This window comes from Vombatus ursinus, unplaced genomic scaffold, assembly GCF_900497805.2.
Source record: "Vombatus ursinus unplaced genomic scaffold, bare-nosed wombat genome assembly UNPS02014779.1, whole genome shotgun sequence".
Taxonomy (NCBI): domain Eukaryota; kingdom Metazoa; phylum Chordata; class Mammalia; order Diprotodontia; family Vombatidae; genus Vombatus; species Vombatus ursinus.
In genome coordinates, this window is record NW_020954557.1 from 32,891,253 (window position 1) to 32,912,941 (window position 21,689).

The 21,689-nt window shown below is 33.3% G+C and overlaps 1 protein-coding gene across 4 annotated transcripts in view; it reads right to left on the minus strand.

Moving 5' to 3' along the window:
* The window catches only part of ITPRID2 (ITPR interacting domain containing 2), a 48,712-nt gene that overhangs the window by 12,927 nt on the left and 14,096 nt on the right, over positions 1-21,689 (minus strand). For 2 of the 4 annotated variants that reach the window (XM_027865812.1, XM_027865815.1), the window contains exons 9-15: positions 12,555-12,627; positions 11,322-11,413; positions 5,263-6,459; positions 4,040-4,120; positions 3,803-3,930; positions 3,276-3,426; positions 165-230 (exon numbers count right to left, since the gene is read on the minus strand). In XM_027865812.1, the coding sequence (XP_027721613.1) occupies positions 165-230; positions 3,276-3,426; positions 3,803-3,930; positions 4,040-4,120; positions 5,263-6,459; positions 11,322-11,413; positions 12,555-12,627 (1,788 nt within the window). The remainder of the gene's footprint in view (positions 1-164; positions 231-3,275; positions 3,427-3,802; positions 3,931-4,039; positions 4,121-5,262; positions 6,460-11,321; positions 11,414-12,554; positions 12,628-21,689) is intronic. The other 2 variants (XM_027865813.1, XM_027865814.1) reach the window with 2 other exon arrangements.

A 21,689-nucleotide genomic window follows, 5' to 3' on the forward strand; every position in this document is an offset into this window, starting at 1 on the left:
AGGACTTTCAGAATGTCAAACTTACAATCCAGGCAATTTTCTAACTTACCTAAATTCTATATAGTTTAATATACTACATCTACACTAACAAGGATCTATGTTTATGAAATGTCATCATCTTGTATCATTGCCTTCCCCAATGATTTAAAAGCAGAAAGTCTTACTGGTTCCATTACATTCAGTGGAGAAGGGCATGACAAGTTATCAGCACTTCTACTTCCATACATTCCCTAGAAAAGTAAAAAAAATTTTTTTTAAATTTCAAATATTCCTATACAGTACTAAAAGGAATTGGTTGAATACTATTTGGAGAAGCCTATATGGGTAATAGAAGTCACTTTCAACTTCCATAGAATTTACTAAATAGGAGTGACTTTTATTTAATAGCTGTTATCAAAATAAGATTATATCATAGCCATTATGATTCCATTTTGTCCCAGACATGCATATAATTTCTCAAAGTAATTTGCTATTACTTTAAGCCAACTTAAAAGTGAACCAGAAAATCAATTTATGGCTGTTGGGAGATTTACATAAAATACATTAACAGTTCTAATCCTATATTCTTCTGCTCTACTTAGTTTTAATTCATTGCTAGTTAAAGTAATATATTCATAATGAAAAGTCATTCATTTTAGAACAACACAGAAAAATACATTATGGTTGTTGGAAGGGGGGAAACTATAAAGACTCAAATTTCACAAGAAGGATATTCAGAAATATGGACAGAGGTAGAAGCAGTAAGAAAATAAAGTCCATTTCTTTTATCACTCTTTTATTTGTACGTTCCTTTTGAAAATGCTCAGCCTAAAACCTCAATTGATTGGAATCTAGCACACATGCAAAATAAGGAAAGGAAAACAAAATTAATATTGGTAAAATAAAGAGTCAATGTGATATGAAAGAAAGGGAACTTAGATACAATGAGCTTATCTTGCAATTTTTCCTAAATTTAAACCTTGACTTTGCACTGACTTAATACTAACATTCCTCCCTAATACTCTCCATTCTGACATTGTTTGAGAAAAATAGAAGGGCAGAACCAAGATGGCAGAGTAGAGGCAGCAATCCAGCTGAACTCTTCCAACAACTCCCTTCCAAACAACTTTAAAATAAGACCTCAAATCAAATTTTGGAGTGGCAGAACCAAAAGGTCAGGGTAAAACAACTAGGAATTTGGTAGCAGAGTTAAGAGACTGTAAGGGGATCAGACAATGGGCCAGAAAGAAATTACAGGGGGATCCTTTGCTGGTACTGGGTGCAGGTGGCACTGATTGGCAACTCTATTTCCCATAAGGAGTTCTGGGTCACAGTTCCAGGGAAGAAAGGAGTGCTTGTAGTCAGCCATAAGGGAGCAAGGGCCCTGTTCTCAGTTCCAAGGCAAGAGAGGAAAAGTAGCACTTGTTGGAGAGCAGGGACCTTTCCTGGGTAAAGACCAGGAGAACAGACTATATCTCTCCCCAGATCACACCACCTCAGCTGGGTATAGAAATTTATCTTTCCCAATAGGGAAATAAAAGGAAAATGGGGGAAGAGAAATAGAGAAAGAGGAGGATGAAAAAGGGAGGATTAAAAGAGGAAGTAGTCAGAAGCAAAACAGACCTCTGAGGATGGACACGATAAAAAGAGAGAGAAAGATGAACAGAAGAAAATAGGACAGAGTGAAATACACAGTCGGTAATCACAACTGTGAATGTGAATCACATGAGCTCACTCATTAAAATGGAAGCAGATAACAAAATGGATTAGAAACAAGAATCTAGGAATATGCTGTTTGCAAGAGACACATGTGAAACAGAAAGACATACACAGAGTTAAAATAAGAGGCTGGAGCAGAATTTATTATGCTTCACTTGAAGTAAGAAAGACAGGAATAGCAATCATGATCTCAGACAAAGCAAAACCAAAAAGAGACTAATTAAATGAGATAATCAGGGAAACTATATTTTGCTAAAAGGTACCACAAACAATGAAGTCATATCAAAAATTTTTAAAGCAAGTTTCTCTGATAAAGGGCTCATTTTTCAAATGTATAGGGAACAGAATCAAATGTATAAAAACGAGAGCTATTCCCCAACTGATAAATGGTCAAAAGGTATTAACAGGCAGTTTTCAGAAGAAGAAATCAAAGGTATCTATAGTCATGAAAAAATGCTCTAAATCACTATTGATTGGAGAAATGCATTTTAAAACAACTCTGAGGTAGTATCTCACAGATATAATAAACAACAAATGTGGAAGAGGATGAGGGAAAATTGATACACTAATAAACTGTTCGTGGAGTTTTGAACTGGCCCAAACATTCTGAAGAACAATTTATAACTACGTACAAAGGGTAATAAAACTGTGCATGCCCTTTGACCCAGCAATACCACTAACAGGTTGGAACCCCAAAGATATTAAAGAAAAAGGAAAAGGACCTGTACGTACAAAAATATTTATAGTAGTTGTTTTTGCGGTGGCAAAAAAATGGAAATTGAGAAGATGCTCATCAATTGGGGAATGACTGAACAAGTTGTGGCATATGATTATGTGGAGTTCTATTGCGTTATAAGAAATGATGAGGGGGGTAGTTTCAGAAAAAATAAATTGATGCAAAGTGAAGTGAGAAGAACTGGGAGATCACTGTGCACAGTTGTAAGGATGATCAACTGTGAAAGGCTTGACTCCTACGATCAACATAATAATCTAAAACAGTTCCAAAGGACTCATGATGAAAAATGCTATTCACCTCCAGAGAGAGAACTGGTGAACTCTGAGTGAAAACTGAAGTATAATATGGCATTATTTTTCTCAGGTTGTGTGTGTGTGTTGTGTGTTTGTGTGTGTGTGTGTGTGTGTGTGTGTGTGAGAGAGTGAGAGAGAGTGAGAGAGAGAGAGAGAGAGAGAGAGAGAGAGAGAGAGAGAGAGAGGGCTAATATGGAAAGACATTCTGCATGATTTCTCATGTATAACTAATATACTGCTTGCTTTCTCCATGGGTGGGGGAGTGGTGGGAGGGAGGGAAAGAATTTGGAATTCAAAATTTTAAAAAGAAAGGAATGTTAAACATAAATAATGTATTTTTTAAATAGAATAAATGAAGCTTTTAAATCAACTAAACTTTTACTTTCTACATTCTCATAAGAACTATAGTAAACATCATTTAAGAATAATGCAGGTTTCTTCTTCTATCAGAAGAAATTATTTCAGTTTAATACTCTCATGCAAAAAAAAAAAAGAAACAAGAAACAATTCATTTGTAGACATACAGCTAATCACTTTGTTATACACACCGTGAGTGCTGAAGAACGATAAGGTGAAGCGACATGCAAAGTACGAAGCTGCTCTTCCAGACCAAGTAAACGTTCTTCCAGCTGCAGTTCTAGCTCCTGAAGTTCCATTCTGACTGAATTCCTCAAACTCTGAAGTTGATCAACTTCAAATCTATCATTTTTAATTATATGGAAAAATGTGAATGAAAGGGAGGTTTCAGCATTATGATAACATTAGACAGACAACAACTAGAAAGAGCTAAGAGTGGATTCTAAAAATTCTAAGTTTCATAAGGAATGGTGGTTAGGAAAACCTAATGCTTTATTCACTTCCTCAATAAAACCTCAAGCCTACATGCAACAAAATAAAACAAAAAGACACCTAATATAAAAGAGATGTTTAGTCTCTTTCCTTCTCCATTTCACCCAGGAAATAAAATACAGCTTGCTAAGCAAAATAAGCAAACAGCTTACATCATTTTGGCAATTATTTTTACATCAAAAAGTCTAATTAAATGAATAAAAGAAGACAATATAGTCTTTTTTACCTCTCTTCTTCAGTCATATGATGGTAAACCATGGTTTGTTGACGTAACATCGCCAGTTCTAAATCCATCATTTGTGTTCTGAACAAATTCAGACTTCGCCTCATTACCTGTAGTTCCTGAAAAGTATTCTGAAATAAAACTGTTTTGCTGTAATATTTTGGCTTACATTTCACTTCTAAATTACGTAAAATATACATATTTTTAAGAACTCAGAATAATTTAAAGTTATGAACTCACTTCATAAAGAGGTAGAATAGATGATCTCTGAGTAGAATATGGGACGGCAGCAGTAAGATCATGTCCTCTCATCACTGGATACTACACAAAGGGAATTTGTGAAATTTAAATTCCTATATCTCCTAATAGCTTAAAACATCTCTAAGGAACTATAAATAAAGGCAAAAATTTAAGATCTATACCATTTACCTTATTCCTATTTTGCTTTGGTATAGCAAATATATTTTTAAATTAATTTAAAATTAAATTTTTAAACAAGAACTAAGAGTTGGTCAACTTAATAACAAAACCAAAATCTTCCAAACATGTAACTCACTCAAAATCACAGAAAAAAAAAACTATGGATGTTAATCATGGTTTCCATTTGTATACTACCTAGCTAATTACAAAGTATTTTACTTACAACAACTTTGAGTTTGGCAATACAATATTCATATTCCCATTTTACAGGAAAAACAAAGGGCATTGTGAGACAGTGGCTATCCATCCTTTCAATCTCCTTTTAAGGACTATCAATACCTCACATCATCTGTGGCCTGAAATATTACAACTGCCTCCAGTCTTACACCCTTTTAATCCATGTTGTACACAAAGTTGGTATTCCTGAAACACAGATCTGACCATGTCACTCTTCTGATTATGAAATCTCAATGGCTTCCTACTGTTTCTATTATAAAATGTGAACTCCTGTTTGACACTGAAAGTCTTTCACAATCTGGCTCCAGATGTCCATCTGGACTGATTTCAAATTACTCTCCCTCATCCACCCTACATTCCAATAAATCTAATCTGTGGTCTTCATATACAATAGTCCAGGATCTATGCCTATGTTTAGGCTACCTTCTACTACCCATGTCTCTTAGAATTCATAATTTCCTTAAAGCACAGCTCAAGTGGCACCTCATACAAGAGACCTTTTCTGATCTCCCAAGTAGCTACTAGTGCTCTTCCTTGAAATTACTTTGCATTTGTCTGTGAAAATGCTGATTCCATCCTAAAGAAAGTGAACCTATGAAGCTAAATGCTCCTTTTTTTTTTCTTAAGCACAGTGTCTGGCATCTAGTAGGTGCTTAATAAACATCTGTTGAATTATCAATAAATTATCGTATAGCTGAGTATATGCTATGCACTTTTTATTTTGTAAATGCTATTTGGTAAATACAAATAAGACCTACAACAACAAATTTTTAAAAATTCAAATTTAAAACCAACTTTTTCTTTACCTGAGAAAGATTCTGCAGTGAATTTCTGATATCATGTAGAACTCTCCGCAACTGCATTTCAATGGCAGAAGGAGGATTCACAGACCATGAACGATAAGAATAGTTATTAGGTCTGTGTGAGTATGGACAACCCAAAGGAAAGCCTATGGCACAACAGGAGGCACCGGACATGTTTGGAACACTATGAGTACTAAGTGTTCTCATGTGTTCACATAGAGGCCTTTCTTGCCAGTCAGAGTGGACAGAATGAAGTGAACAGGTGGACTGTGAGATTGGGGCTGGGATATATAAACGGTTACAAGTCCTACTATGATTTGATTCCTCCATCAACTTGTTGATCTCACCCTGTGAAGTTTCTTTTTTCACAGACGGAGAGATGAAAAGTGTAGATTTAACTAGAGAATGGTTATCTTGTTCAACTGCCTCATTTTCTAATTCCTGTTCCTCTTCAGGTGTATATTTAAAGGTAAAGGAAGGTGGACTACACCTAGTCTCTTTTCCTGGAGATAACTGGACATTTACAGAAGACACAACCTTTACAGGACTCAGTAAGGTGGTAGGTAAAGACTGAGATCTTCTTAGGGGATACCCAGACTTTGCAAATAGGTACTTTTGTTTTAATAAATCTTTGGATTTTATCAGACTACGCCCTACTCTGGGATCAGAGAGATTACAGATTTTCATTTGAGCCCTTTGTAAAGCTACATTAACTCTATCAATTGAAGAAGAAGAGCCAATAGTTTTTTCAGAGTTCAGATGATCACATTTGCCTTCAATAGAAGCCAATGATTTAAGAATGTGGTGTGTTGTATACTGGGTAAATTCATAGTCATTACTTTTATCTACATCACTTTCAGCACTTGGGGCCTGCAGTACGGTAAGTGTCTCTCTTGGAGGTAAATCATCTTCACTTTCAGTAACAGAACCTCCTTGATTAGGGGTAACCCGTTCACTTCCTTTACCCTGTACGTTCTCACATATCAGGAGGTTCTGATTATCTATCTTTCTCTTTTCAACAGTTGTTGCTATCTTCTCTTTTCCTTCTAAGAGATGTATGAGAGTTTCTTCCTCAGAGTCATTAAAGTAAGGCTGGTCTTTCGCAGGTGGTGTTATAAGGTCTTCACCAAGTGATGTAACTGTTGTCTCACTGTCACAGCTATCAGCACTGCTTCCCATAGCTTGCAGAGGTTCATGAACCTGTGAAGGACATATAAGGAGAGTGGATGCTGAGTGATACAAAATACAACTGCTGACTGACAGGAGATTTTTATATTAATATTACTAACGTATGAGAAAATAAGGCAATGTGATATAGTAGCAAGAACACTGGATTTGAAATCAGAAGACCTGGGGTCAAATGCTGATTCTGTCAATCATGAAAAGTCCCTCTGACTCTTACATCCTTAGTTTTCTCAACTCTAAACTGTGAAAGTCAACTGGATGATCTCCAAGATAACTTCTAGCTACAAAATTACACAATCACAATTTGACAGTAGAAGAAAAGACCTTGCCTTCCACTTCAAGTGTAATTGAAGCCTTCTATATATATTGTCTCCCACTATTAGAACATAAGAGCAGCAACTATCTTGCTCTTCTATTTGCATCCCTAATGCTTAGCACAATACCTGAGACACATTTTATTCATCATGTCTAACCTATACCTGAAAGTAATTCCCTACTGTGTTCTGTAGCCATGAAAAAAAATAAGGTTCAAAAGCAATTTCAGTATGGAATTGACCTAAACAGATTCCTAATTTAAATCATAGTAGAAATGAACACTAGCTGTGCTTTACAGCTACCATAGGTTTCACCTTCAAAAATGAATTTTAATTTGGTTCCAAGAACTGTTACTAAAAAAGTGGCTAAGTTTACACATGAAGAAAGGTGCTAAAATGTACTCTGTACTAACTTCCCAAAAATTTACTTAAATTTGACCCAGAAATGATAGAAATTAGCATAGATTTCTGCTCAAGTTGCAAAGATTTCATTTCTAAAGTGAAATCTGCAAAAGTGAAGAATAAACCAAATCCCAGTTTCAAATATTTGTTTTTGTTTATTAACTCTATTTTGGTACCTTGTCATAACTCTGTAAAGATATTTATAATGGACACCGACTAATTGTGGTTTTTAAAAAAAGCCCCATGAAATCATAATACGAGCTCACATAAAATCACCAGTACTAAGAAATTTTGTATTTCTAATTTTATAACAATTATTACTTTTTGTACTTTTCCAATATGCATACATCTACACAGGCCTATACATATTTTAACATTTGAGGACAACATATCAACTTCATGGGATAAAATAAGTTTTTCCCCAAAATTAGATATCTCCTATACTAATCTAAAATTAGTATTGATAAATACCAAAGAAAATGTTTAAAACCTAAAATTAAAGTTATAAAGATTTTGCAATATATAATGAAGTAACAGTTCATAGAAATACACAAGCATTATGTTCTGAGAAATTATGTAATTATACTAGTGTTTGAATCCACTCAAAATAGCAACTTTCAACAAGTAAAAAAGAATGTCAATATTAAAGAGATTAATAAAATTCGTAACTAGGAATGAGATTCTGATATGAAAAAAGATTTTCAAAAAGCAAGAAGTCACTTTACAGTATACATGTAAGATTACTCTATGCCGAGGATTCACAGATCTGTACATACAGCCCTAGTCTTTCTTCCGAGCTTCACTATATTGCCAACTGGACATTTTCACTGGGATGTCTTCGATTTATCATTCAACATATTCAAAACAAACTACATTTTATTTTTCTTTGTATTTAATATCCTTATATTACACACACACACACACACACACACACACACACACACACACAGAACGTTCCTAAAGTCTTAATGCAGTTTTAAACTGTTTAAACTGCATAATTAAAGCATAAAATTGCTCTAAGACTTTTGGGATACCTTGTATGTTTATTTGTTGTCTCTCCCATTAGAACGTGAGCAGTTTGAGAATACGGACTGTTTCATTCTTTGTATTTGTATCCTTGAGGCCTACCACACTGTCTGGTACATAGAAAGTAGTTAATAAAGTTTGCTGAACTGAATATAATAACAGTGGCTTTAATACAGCATTTTATGATTTGTGAAATGTTTTCCATTCATAATCTTATTTGACCCTAAAAACAACTCTATAAAAAAAGAGAAAGTAATGAAGAAATGAATTATCTGCATTTTGCAGATGAAAATATACTTTAAGTATATAATCAAAATACCTGAGGAGGTAGATGGAAAAATGGAATGGTCAGAAGCACACAGGTAGGCATGTGTATAAAGGATGGAGAACAATTTTGCTTACCTGGAATGGTGGAGGATTTGTGTTGTAAATTAATTAGGAGTACAGGCACAAAAAATGAGATGGGAAGGTACAGAAAATGCTGGAGAGTTATGAAGGAGATAGCAGAATAGAGTTTGTTACTTTAAACATTACTTATATAGATTTTTTTAACCTAGAAAAGTATAATTGAAAATAGTGTGTGAGAAAGATTGTTAGAAATAATTGTATCGGATGAATTGAAAAGAAAGTTAAAGGTTAGGGACATATGGAAAGGAAGAAACCTAAGTAAGAAAAATATATACTTAGAGAGATTAAACTACTACTAATTCTGACAGACCAAGGATTAAAACCCAGTTCTTTGGACTCCATCCAGTTCCTGCTGTTCTGTAGCATAGCTGTAAGGTATTGCACTAGAAGTGAGAGATACAAAGTTGAAAAAAACCACATAGAGTCCTTATTCTCCAGGAACTCACTATTTGGTTGGGAGTGGGAAGATACAACGTAAAACAAATGAGCATAATACAAAATAAAATAGAGTAAAGTTTAAGAAGAGACCGAGGTAGTGTTTTAATCATTTCTGAGGTATGGAAGATAATCACTTTTGGCTGGGAATCTGGAGAGTAGAAAGGTAAAATCAGGGAGTGCTTCAAAGTGGTTCTTAACTGAGGAGCCATGAACTTTATTTTTTTTAATCTTTTATTTTTTTCCAACTCCATGTAAAATCATTTCTTAGCATTTGTTTTTTAAATTTTGAGTTCTAAATTCTTTCCCTCCCTCCCATCCTTCCCCCCTACCTAAGACAATAAGTATTTTGATATAGGTTATACATGTGCAGTCATGCAGAACATATTTCCATATTAGTAATGTTGCAAAAGAAAACAGACTGCCCTCTCCCCAAAAAAAAAATTTGAAAAAAAAAAAAAGAATGCATGCTTTGATTTACATTCAGCCTCCATCAGTTCTTTCTCTGGGGGTGGACAGCATTTTTCATTTACGTCCTTCAAAACTGTCTTGGATCTCTGTATCGCTAAGAATAGTCAGGTCATTTACAGTTGACCACTGTACACTATTGCTGCTACTGTGTACAATGTTCTCCAGATTCTGCTCATTCCACTTTGCATCAGTTCATGTAAATCTTTCCAGGTTTTTCTGAAACCATGTATCTGTCATTTCTTATAGCACAATGGCATTCAATCACAATCATATATCACAACTTGTTGAACCATTCCCTAATTGATGGGCATCCCTTCAATTTCCAGTTCTTTGCCACCACAAAAAAAAGAGCTGCTATAGATATTTTTGTATGTATAGGTCCTCTTCCATTTTATTTTGTTTGTTTCTTTGGTATATAGACCTAGTAGTACTATTGCTGGGTCAAAGGGTATGCATGACCCTTTGGTAATGAATTTGACTTAAAAAAATACTTTAATAACTATATTCCAATATAATTGTTTTCCTTTGCAATCCTTACATTCTGAGAAGGCACACATATTACTCCAGACCGCCAAAGATGTCAATGGCACAAAAAAGGTTAAGAACCCCTTCCTAAAGAGAACTAACTTGTCTAAGATCATACAGCAACAGCAAAAGCCCAATTGGAACTTTACCCAAGTCTCAGTCTTTAATGTTCAGCACTCTTTCTTTTGAACCAGGCTTCTTTTGCTTATATGTGAACCTTTAACTTCTTTTCCAATCCATCCTACACACAACTATTTGTAGTAATATTTCTCAAACACCATTTTCAATTATGCCTTTTCCAGGTAAATATTCTATAGTAATGTTTAAAATAATAAAATTCATTTCTTCTATCTGTTCTTCAGAGCTCCAATATTTTCTATACTTTCCTATTTCATATTTTGTCACTATTACAACTAATTCACAATACAGATTATCTACAATTTCAATTAAATAGTCCTATTTTTCATCCTTCATATACATGCCATCTTTATGTTTCTGACCATTCATCCCATTTTTCCTATTTATTTTCTCTCTGCTGCCCTCCCTCTAAATATATGGATCCAAACTTAGCTAAGGAAGGTTTTCCTGACTCATTCCATCCCATTCTGATCATTCTTTAATGTTTCCCCTTTCCTGCTAATCTGTATATCCTCCAAGTTTATTTTACTGTTATCACTACATTAATTTTCACTCCCCAATTGTTCTGAAGATGATTTAAGTTTTTTAATGAATACATACTATGTACTCCTAACCAGGCCATTAGTTCCATGAGGAAAGGTACTATCTTTTTGTGAATATTTCAAGTCTCCTATCATAGAAAGTAGTACATTTAGTATACAAAACATAGTGCCTAATGAGAGTTATTGAGGGCCTGAAATGATTCATTAAGAAAAAAAAAACACTATCAAAACTCAAAAAACACAAGTCAAAAAACACAATTAGGATAGGAAACATAATATAAAATATATAACTTAGCTGTTAGAAGGTAAACTATTGAAATAATCTTGGCTTTCTAGAAGTTCCAAAACAAAAATGAAGAACTTATAAAGTTCAGACAGAGAGTTTAAATGATTACCAAAACAGGAGTTTTTAAAAAATGAAAACGTAGAGTCAGTATGCAGACGTTTGGGTAAGTAAATTCATCTAAATGCCAGAAGTAATTATGGCCTCAATGTTAAGTTACAATAAGAAAAGTTACCAGATGGGACCAGACCCTAAAAAGAAAAATTGTAGTGGCATAATTTGTTTAGAAAGAAGAAGTGTATCATGATAACCACTGAATTATAAACATCTTACCTGAAGGTGATTAAGTGAAAGGCAATCTGTAGAAGAATCTTCAGCAAAACCACTGCTATCAGAATGCTGACTTGCAGTACGCAATAGCTGATCTACCAAAAAAAAAATGCTTATGAAAATCTTTAATTCAGACATTGTTACAGAAATATAATTTTGATACTAATATTATTGAGCATAAGTTTTGTTCTGGGCTATATAAAATATCTTTTTCAAAAGTTAAAGCTGATCTAGATTTTCTACTGAATGTTAAACCTTAAGGGGTTCACATGCCTGTTATAGTAAAATATTTATCACCAACACAAGTCAGAAATCCTTTCAAATGTTAGTATTAGGAATAAGCTTTATGTTAATTTATATTCTTCAGGTAGAACCAGCTGAAATGAAAAGTAATTCTAAACTACAAACAAAAAAGAAAATCCTGATTATGTAAATATACTTATGTGCACAATGAACCATAAAAACTTTAGCAGTGAAGGGGGAGAGAGATGGGATAGTAACTGTATTCATAGAAAGGTCTGTGTGAATCTTAACATAGTGAAAACTGGTTATAAATTATGTGTAAAGATTTTAAAAAGAGATTCCTACCTCTTTATTAGCCACTTCCTTTACTCCAAGTATCATTGTCTTTGAGGATTAAAAAGAGCTGGCAATTTTGCTTTAGCTACATTCTCAAAAGCAAATGTAAGAGGCCCCAAAATCAAAGGTACTTTATAATGGGCTAATGATTTATAAATACGGATGGGAAAAAGGCTTCAGTGCCAATCACCTTGTAACAGTGGTTTTAAGAGATTTTAACCAAGTTAATTAACTACTGGTTGTGTGTTGAGCAAGGTTCTGTATTTTCTAAACGAGGAGCTCTATCTGACATTTTAACAAATAAGAAGTGCAGAATACCATCATATTTTCAAGTTCCAAAAATGCAGATGGTAGTTAATAGCCTTACCACTCTGATCCCTACTTTTCCATGGTGGTAAAATCTAATGCCTAACCAGAAAAAAGAAATGAATATGACATGGAAAAGAAAAGAGAAGGAGCTTAAGAATTTCATTACTAATACAAAAAAATCCTCTTCTAAACAATAATGCAACATGTACACATTAGTTCTTGATTTTCATCTTATATTCTCATACATATATTCCTGATGCTGACAATCAGATAAAATTCCATTTCCAAATCAGCTGACATCATTTTGGCAGTAGCCCCAAGGAACAAATAGCTATAATGTCTGATTACCTCTTTTTAATTTGGTAAGACCCAGCTGGCAAGTGGCTAAAACATGTGGTGCTTCTCCCTCTGTACTTTGAACCTATGGAAGAGATTCAAATCATTAAGAGTCAGAATGTTCTAAGGCAAATAATGAGAATAGATGTTTGACAGCAACAGGACACCAGCTAATTTAACTAAAAATAAGTCCAACAACATTTATGGATGGGTTGTCTAGTGCTAGAGAAAGTGACCTGTGAGAATGAAATCACAAATCCATCCATCAAAGTTATTGTTATATTTTAAAAGAGATGAAACAAAGTTCATCTTTTAGTTGCTGGAATCCCTGACAATTCAATTTAATAATTAAACTCCAGGAACTAGTTAATAACTACAAAACAGAATAATAGTTTTTAGTGTCATAAGCCATCAAATAAAAATAACTGAACATATAAACAATTGTATTTAATGATAAAAAAATCAATATTAAATAGAATACAGAACCCCATGACAAAGTCTCTCTTTAAAAGTAAAACTTCCGTTAAGTAGAAGCAATCCTAGGGATGAGAAGAAACACTAAGTATCTGCTATGTGCCAATCACCCTGTTAAGTGTTTTACAAGTATTATCTCCTAGCAACCCTGGGAGATAGGTGTTATTATTATCATCCTTACTTTTACAGTTGAGAAAACTGAGGCAGACAATGGTAACATGATTTGCCCAAGGTCACACAGCTAGTAAGTGTCTGAGGCTGCATTTGAACGCAGGTCTTCCTGACTAAGAGGTCCAATGCTCTATTCTCTGTGCCACCTAGCTGCCTAGAGAAAAATGCTACAAAGGCAAGACCCTTATTTTGTCCCTAACCTCCTTTTCTGGGAGTACCCAGTTAGAAACTAGACATGGCATATATGTATTCTAGGTAAAGTGTGGAAACGGTAACCCTACTCTTAGCATCCACTCAGTTTATTGGGACTTGAATTATCACAGATTAAGTAATTATGTATCATGAAGAATAGTACCTTCTAGCAGTAAATAAAAGTATTTGTAAAAAAAAAAAGTATTATTAAAAGAAGGTCTCGGGGCAGCTAGGTGGTACAGTGGATAGAGTACTGGCTATGGAGTCAGAAGGAACTGAGTTCAAATGCAGCCTCAGACACTAAACCCTTACTGCAAGTCACTTAACCCCATTTGCCTCAAAAAAAAAAAAAGAAAGCCTAGTTAGATCCCTTTGTTTTACATTACAATTTATGGTCAGCTTAAACATCTGGAGAATACAAGTTGTTTTAAATTATCAGCAACTGCCATCTAGTTCCGGTTCTGTCCTCATACCAAGAACCCGTAGAAAGATGCCTTCTAGCATACTTTGATGGGTCTCATATCAAACCTAAGATGCCGTATGTATGCATATTAATGCACGCAAGCATTCATTCAGGTACATTCAGGTACCTTGATACCTTTTCCAAATACTGACCATGGCCCCTACTAACCTGTTCGACAGTTTTCTGCAATTACTAAACATATGCCAATAAGATAAAAAAAAATCTTGTCAAAACAGTAGTAGACAGGTAGCTGAGGTACAAAGGTGACAAAATAAGGTTAAATTTCTTCCCCTCTGATAATAAGACTTGATGCCCACCCTCCCCCACACATACACTATGAAAATTTTTAACATAGATCTTAGAAGGTATATACTTATTTAGTGTTATATTTTGATATTTATAGAGTTGTGAAGTGGAGGAAAATATCATTAAAGAGCTAAATAAAACATCAGTTGAATATAACACCTAATTAAAACTTTTGTCACTATAAGGTTTTGGGGTTTTTTTCCTCCTTAGGCAATTGGGGTTAAGTGACTTGCCCAGGGTCACACAGCTAGTAAGTGTCAAGTGTTTGGTCTGAGGCCGGATTTGAACTCAGGTCCTCCTGACTCTAGGTCAGTGCTCTATCTACTCCGCCACCTCGCTGCCCCCCACTATAAGGTTTTAAAAACTATACAAATCTAGCTGTAAGGTATGCTTATGTCTTTTTGTCTGATCATTTATAAAACCAAATATCTTTAAAATAAATAGAGAGAAGAACATTCATTTAAGTAACAATTTCAACACTAATTTCATTATTTAAGGATATTTAATCTCAGTGGTCTCATCCTGTAGAATTTAAAACAGGAAACATACACGTGTGTATATTCCAAACAGTAGGTGAGAGCCTCTTAATATATATTAAGTCTGCAGTTCTAAACCATAGAATGCTTCTGAGAATAAGATTCATTCCAATTGTACATATTAAATATTGTACATTATTGTACATATTAGATATAAGAAAGGCATATTTATTTAAATCTAAATCTTAACACTATCTAAAAGGCCATCATGTTATTAAACATGACGCTGATTAGTAGCATGATCTAATTTAATGATATATATGTACACCAAGGTTTACAATAGCTTCATCAAAATACAGAAACACAGAATGTCAAGAGCTAGAAGAGACCTAAAGAGATTATCTACTTATTACCTATCCTTTTATTGAGAAGGAAACCAAAGCTTATAGAGGTGAGATGACTTGCTCAACTGGTTCTATATTAAAAAAACCAACAAATTCATCTCTATAGGATTGTATAAGGCAAAGATGTTATTACACACATCTAAAAATTCATGACACTTTATCCCCTCAGAGTCTTATCTACAACAGTTTATGATCATCTAAAATACTTGGAGGATACTAGTTGTTTGAAACTATCAACTCCAAATAACATTTTCAATTACAGAAATGTGAAAAATAGATTTAACTTTTTCCTTTTGTAAATATATAAAACTTGCAGTGTTATATAACTTTTTTTTTCAAAACCGCACATAGGAAAAAGTTCAACAGGAAAGGCTTTGTTTAACTCAAAAGCCAACAAAATGCATTTTATTTTCATATTCAACAAAAGATCTATTATTAGGTCGTATTCAAGTCTAGACTTTTTGTTTTTGAAACGTTCACTTTAAGTAATTTTAACTCAGCACTATTATCACAAGAAAAATGTGCCAGGAATCTCAGCTTTCAACTTAACATTACAATTTACTAAACTATAAAATTTCAGTTTTTCAATTACATAAATGCATTTTGCAAACTGTAAAGTCCTCTATAAATGCTAGCTAGCATCCTTCTATTTGTAATTTGTCATAAAACAAAATAACAGAATTTCTAAACAATGCATTACCTCAAATATGATGCTGTAAATAAAACATCATCAACAGACAATATTTGAAATAGATACCTATTAAATTCCTCCCCTTCTTACATATTCTATAAACATTAAAAGAATTATTCTTCTAAATTAAATATTTAAAAACATCACAAATTTTAAAAATATTTAGTAACTTATTAAAGCAGAGCAAAAAATATTTAAAATGTTATAATTTTATGACAATATGTGCTACCACATTAAGCAAAAATGATATGGAATGGATATGTATTATTGAAGTCTTTTCTTGCTTTTGGAAAAAATTTTATCACCAGCATCTGGTTTTAATTTGTTTTTTTACTCATAGTTTATTAAGACTTCTCTCTTAACAGATAAGGTAAAAGATGACAATTGTGGATATAGTACTTGTCACAACATTTGGATCAAAAGCTCATTAAAATCTCCGGAAAAAAATGTACTAACCATTTTTTTTTTTACATATGGTACTGTGTATTAATTTTGTTTTTTAAAAAAAATATTACATGTACTTACAACAATGTACTGTATAAAATGTACCAGAAACTACAATGGAATGAAGTAAAAAAATAATACAACCAAATACATGTAAATGTTTTTTTTTCTTCCAGTTTTACAACTAATATTGATTCTGTTCATTGACAAAATGATTACAAAAACACTGGAACATTTACATAACACTATTCACTATCTGCGGAATTTGACTGGTTACCCTTCTAGGGCCTTCATAAACTATCAGTCAAGAGTTTAATGAAAAAAGGTGATCCAAAGTACAACGTCAGGTTTCAATGTAATACTGCTATAGAGAAAAACAACAACAACTATAGTTAATAAAGGCCTATTTGAAATGTTTGTACATTACATTTTTAAGGGTTGTTTTTTATTATAATTTGACAAAATTCACATCCATTTCCAACATCAAATTCCTCTTCTAACCTTAATGCTCAATCCCAAAATAAATTAGATTCATTGGAGCTACAAGGAATCTGGAAATCAAAATACTACATAAATGTAATCTATTCTTGTTATTTGGGCAAATCACTTGAACCAGACTCTTTATACATAAAATGAGGAGGCTGGAGTGAATTGCCTTTAAGATCCCCTTCAATTCTAAATCTTTAATCCTATGATCTAATCTAACCCTCTCATTTTATATATGAAAAATATATAAACATATACACACACAATATATGCAAAATATAACATACACGCACTGTGTATATTTTATATATAAAATTACATAAACCCTCTTATTTTATATATGAAAACTAAGGTTAAAAAGGTAAAAGTGAGAGAAAACATGGTACACAATGGAAAGAGTGCTTTAATATGGAAGGACCTGAATTCAAATCTTGTCACTCCCACCTTTCAGATGTGTGACCCTGAACAAGTTAATTAGCTTATTTGGCCTCAGTTTCCTTATTTCTAAAATGAGGGCATGGTACCACATAACCTATAGATCCCTTCTAGATCTTATTCTATGATTCTGTGAAAGTGACTCTGCTCAATGTCAAAATATAAATTTAATAAAAAGTGTCTTGAACTTAAAGTCAGAAGACCCAAGTTAAAGTCCCAATTCTGCCATTTCTTAGTTATTGCTCTTTAAGCAAGTCACATGATTTTCTAGTTCCAAGAGTCTCTGTCTACAAAACAGGCAAACTGGACTAGATGACTTCTAAGGTCTCATTCAACTCTAACATTCTATGATTCTCTGATACTATTAATGGAAGAGAGAGAATGTAGAAGAATTGGACCAAAAATGTGGGCATCAACTGCCATTTCCATCAATGGTTTCTAATATGAACTCTGGTCTTATGCTTGTATCAAAGGTTTTGAGGGGAAAATGGGTGAACTAGGAAGACTGAAAGAATAAAAATATAATATCTACAAACCTGGAAAGTTTAAAAAAATTATTTTCACTACTTTTAGTATAATTTGATAGTGCCATGACAGATTCTGAAAAATGTGTGTATTCCTTCCACTAGGGTGGGTTGAGAATGCAACACAATCATGACTTTCATCCTGTTTTCATCTTATTCTTGAGTTTTATAAATCCTTCATTGGGAGGTACACAGACCACTGAATGACACCCTGTAGATTCCTTTATATTTCACAGATGCCAATGGAACAAAGACTATCGTATCTGGACCAGCCTATCCATCTTCTTTTCTGGTTATATATATTTTTGGATACTGTATTTTATACCACTTTCCTGCACAATTTTCATTAGTAACATGCTATAGACTACTCATGCTCTCTATGCATCTCTCCATTGCCCTTTGGATGACCTGCAGAATCAATTTCTCAGTTGTTCTGCATGTTGTCATCAGAAAAATACTAGTGTTAATCAGAACTAACTTGGAATCATTAAAAAAACAAAAAAACAAAAAAAATTGCAATTTCCCAAATGCAGTTTGGCCACGTAGCTGTGTTGTTATTTCATAACTGACCAAATTCCTACCTTCTTAAAGAAAAAAATTTAAGCCATCAAGATTATAATCAAACCACTTCTTGTTTATTCCATGATCCTATGACCAACAGTTTCCTTAAATTTCAACTGTTCCTTTCCTTTTCTGACAAGCCAGCTTGATAGTTGTCTTACTTTACTTAGATGAGCAGCTAAAATCTCAATCAATATTTTCTACTTCCTAAATTAGATATTTTTAATAACCACTGCAGCAGAGTCAGGAATACAGACTCAAAACAATGACTGAATTTAAAATATTTTGTTCTATGGGCTACCAAAATAGAACATTTGTGTCATATATATATATATATATATATATATATATATATATTTTTTTTTTTTTTGTAAAGGAAAATGTTTAAATCTCAAATGGACCAAACTATTATGAGACCCATGGTGACATCCCTTTCCTAATGAGCATTTTCAATCCTTTAAAGATGCCCAGAGAAGTATTTTTTATTTGTTTTGAACCTTTCTAAAGGCTTTCAGTAGGAAAGATGAATTCCTGGTGTCTTCAACATTCTGGAATTAGACATTCCTAAGATATATATAACATATTAGTGTGACTTCATAAATTACCAAATCCCTCTCTCTTAAAAAAAATTCCTCCAAGATTATATACGCATCATAGTGAAAGATAAACAACTTAAGAAAATGAACATTCTAAAGTGGTATTTCAGAAAAATGGTAAAAACACTGATTGTTCTATTATTTATCAAAATCGTGCCCTGATTTTAATAATATTAATTTTATATTCTAGAACACTCCTGGGTCTTCTTTTACATAGCAGCTATCAACAGGTGGATATTTTAACTCTAAATTTGGTCTTCATCAGGAATCTTTAATAAAAGGAAAATGTATTTTACTAGAAAAGTATAGGAAATAAGGACTGAACATCTGACTTCAGTGATGATGGGAAGGTTTATACTTTCTCTGCAACTTATAGTTTATAGAGTTGCTCCAAAGCATTGAGGATTTAAATGATTTGCCTACAGTCAAAGAATTAATATGCAATAAAGGGCAAGAATTAACCCAGGTCTTCTTGGCTTTGAGGTCATCTTTCTACCCTCCATGCCACACTGTATCTCCTCAAAAAACAAATATAAATAAATAAATAAAACCAAGGCTGCATATATCAACAAACTGAATCAATTTAGATTTGTACCTAAAAATCCAAAAGAAAATCTTACTATATTATACACCACGAAGGCAGTAAGAGAGTAGTAGAAAAAACATCAACTGAATTGGAAGCAAGAGTGTTGGAGTCTAGTTCTGGCTCTGCCATCAACTAGCAGCATGACTTTTGTGAACTCATTTAACATGTTTTTCACATGTAAAGATTGGGATATGGAAATGGATGATATGAGGAGGTCACATTAAACTAAAATATCCTATAATTACCTATAAATTTTAACTTGAAAAATACTTCAGTTATACACAGACATACTATTTCTATAAAGAATAAGAAAGTGGGAGGGCAGGGAGCTTAGCTCAAAACATTCAAACTTGTTAATTTAACAATATTTACTAAATTATCACTGTGCAGAAAACATCTTATTTTTTAAAAAGATCAGTCTTTCTTTGTCCTAAGAAAATTTACAATCTAGATAAGAAAGCAAAATATACAATTACTTACGCTGCAAGAGCAAAATAATTATGAAGATTGTTCTGTTCACATGTACTGTAGTCAAGTACAAAAGAATACATGATAAAGCAACTGGGATTTAAACACAAGTCTAAAAATAAGTTTGAGCACACTAATTTTGGCAAAAAAAGTTCTAAAGTTTAGGAGGGGAAAAGTCAAAAAATGAATGTCAGCTAAATCTATAAACAGTAGCAACTTCACTTTGAGCACACAAATACATATTGGACACATTTTACAAATGAAAGGGTCACAAATTCACATAGATGGCCAATAGCTATGCCATCAGCAGCACATTCACATACTAATTCTTTGGCCCTGGGCAAATCACTTGGATATGAGGAAAATACCACACAGAAACTTCTTGCAGAGGTAGGTGAAGACAAAACAAATCTCTCTAGAAATGCTAGATCAGTTAGCTCATGTTACATAATGGTAACTCTGTGGGAGAGAATGTATTCCCAACTTATCAGAGGCTATAAATTTTCAATTTAATTTTCAATTTAAATCTCAATCAATCACTTATATTACTGTTCTGGTGCTTTGAAAAGTACACTGCTGTAGTAACATACTCATAATAAATTGTCTAAGGAGAATAAAAGAAGCCATATGTAATTTTGTCATTATGAATAGAAAAACCAAACAAATTTCTGGTTTTGCAAGTTTAAAAAAAGTAAATATAATTTTGAATAGTTTGGAAAATACTTCAATGTAAACAAACTGGCAACTAAATTGAGAGATAGTATTTGGCTATTTTATATGTGGCAAACAAATGCATTTTTACAGACCTGGATTAGTCTTCCCAGTTTCTTGGCTCTTTTTCCATTTAATATATAGTCTCTCTTTGCTCTCAATGGCCAGGTTCTCAAAAGTCAGACTTCTTGCTGCCAAGCTTCTCACCTCTGACCCTGGTAGTATTCCTCTCCTCCTGGTACAATGTCACTTTTAGAACTTAATGCCTTACCTACCAACCCAAAAGCCTCTTTCCCCTCCACTGGCACTGACTGACTGATGTTCAGCTAATCTACTAAAGAGAGCTGACTTACTGAAAAAAAGACTCTTTTGAAAGAACTCTTACTCATACTTACTGGCTGTCTTCACAGGAAGCAAGTTTCCAATAGAACTCAAAATTCAAAGGAAAGAGACTGCAAAAAGTTACAACGAATGCTCACTGAGATCTAAAAGTTGCTTTAGTAGGATTGTTTTCATTTGTCAATATGCCCCAAATCTAACCAGGAGAAAAGGAAATAAAGTAACATGCTTCCCGTCTTTATCCATTGTTTAATAAACCTTCTTTAAGGATCCCGAGGGGGTGGGGAGAGAGAGTGGAGTTTGAAAATACAGTGCTAGTCATTTTAAATCTATATTTCAATGAACCTGAATAACAAAGATGTTCTCCCCTTTAATTCTCCATATTTCAAATGTGCTTATGAAGCATTCAATTTAATCTAAACAAATCAAGGTTTATATATACACATATATATGTACTTTGGAGAAAAGGAAGTTTTCTAATTCCTTCAGATCTTACCAAAATATCTAACACTATAATCTGGAGTATTTTGGGTTTTTGACAATTTTACATAGAATGGCAACTACAAATATATTTACATAGTGCTTTTAAGGCCTGCAAAGTACTTGGTCACAGCAACCTTGTAACACTAAATTGTACAAGTTAATTCCTAGTTTACAGATGAAGACATAGGCTCTGAAAGATTAAGTGATATGTCCAAAATCACACAACTAGTACCTAAGGCAACATTAAAACCCAGGAATCATATCTACAAGTCTACTGCACTATGATGGTACATTGTTTCTTCTTATCTAGGAGCCAACCCTAAAATTCTGGATTGAG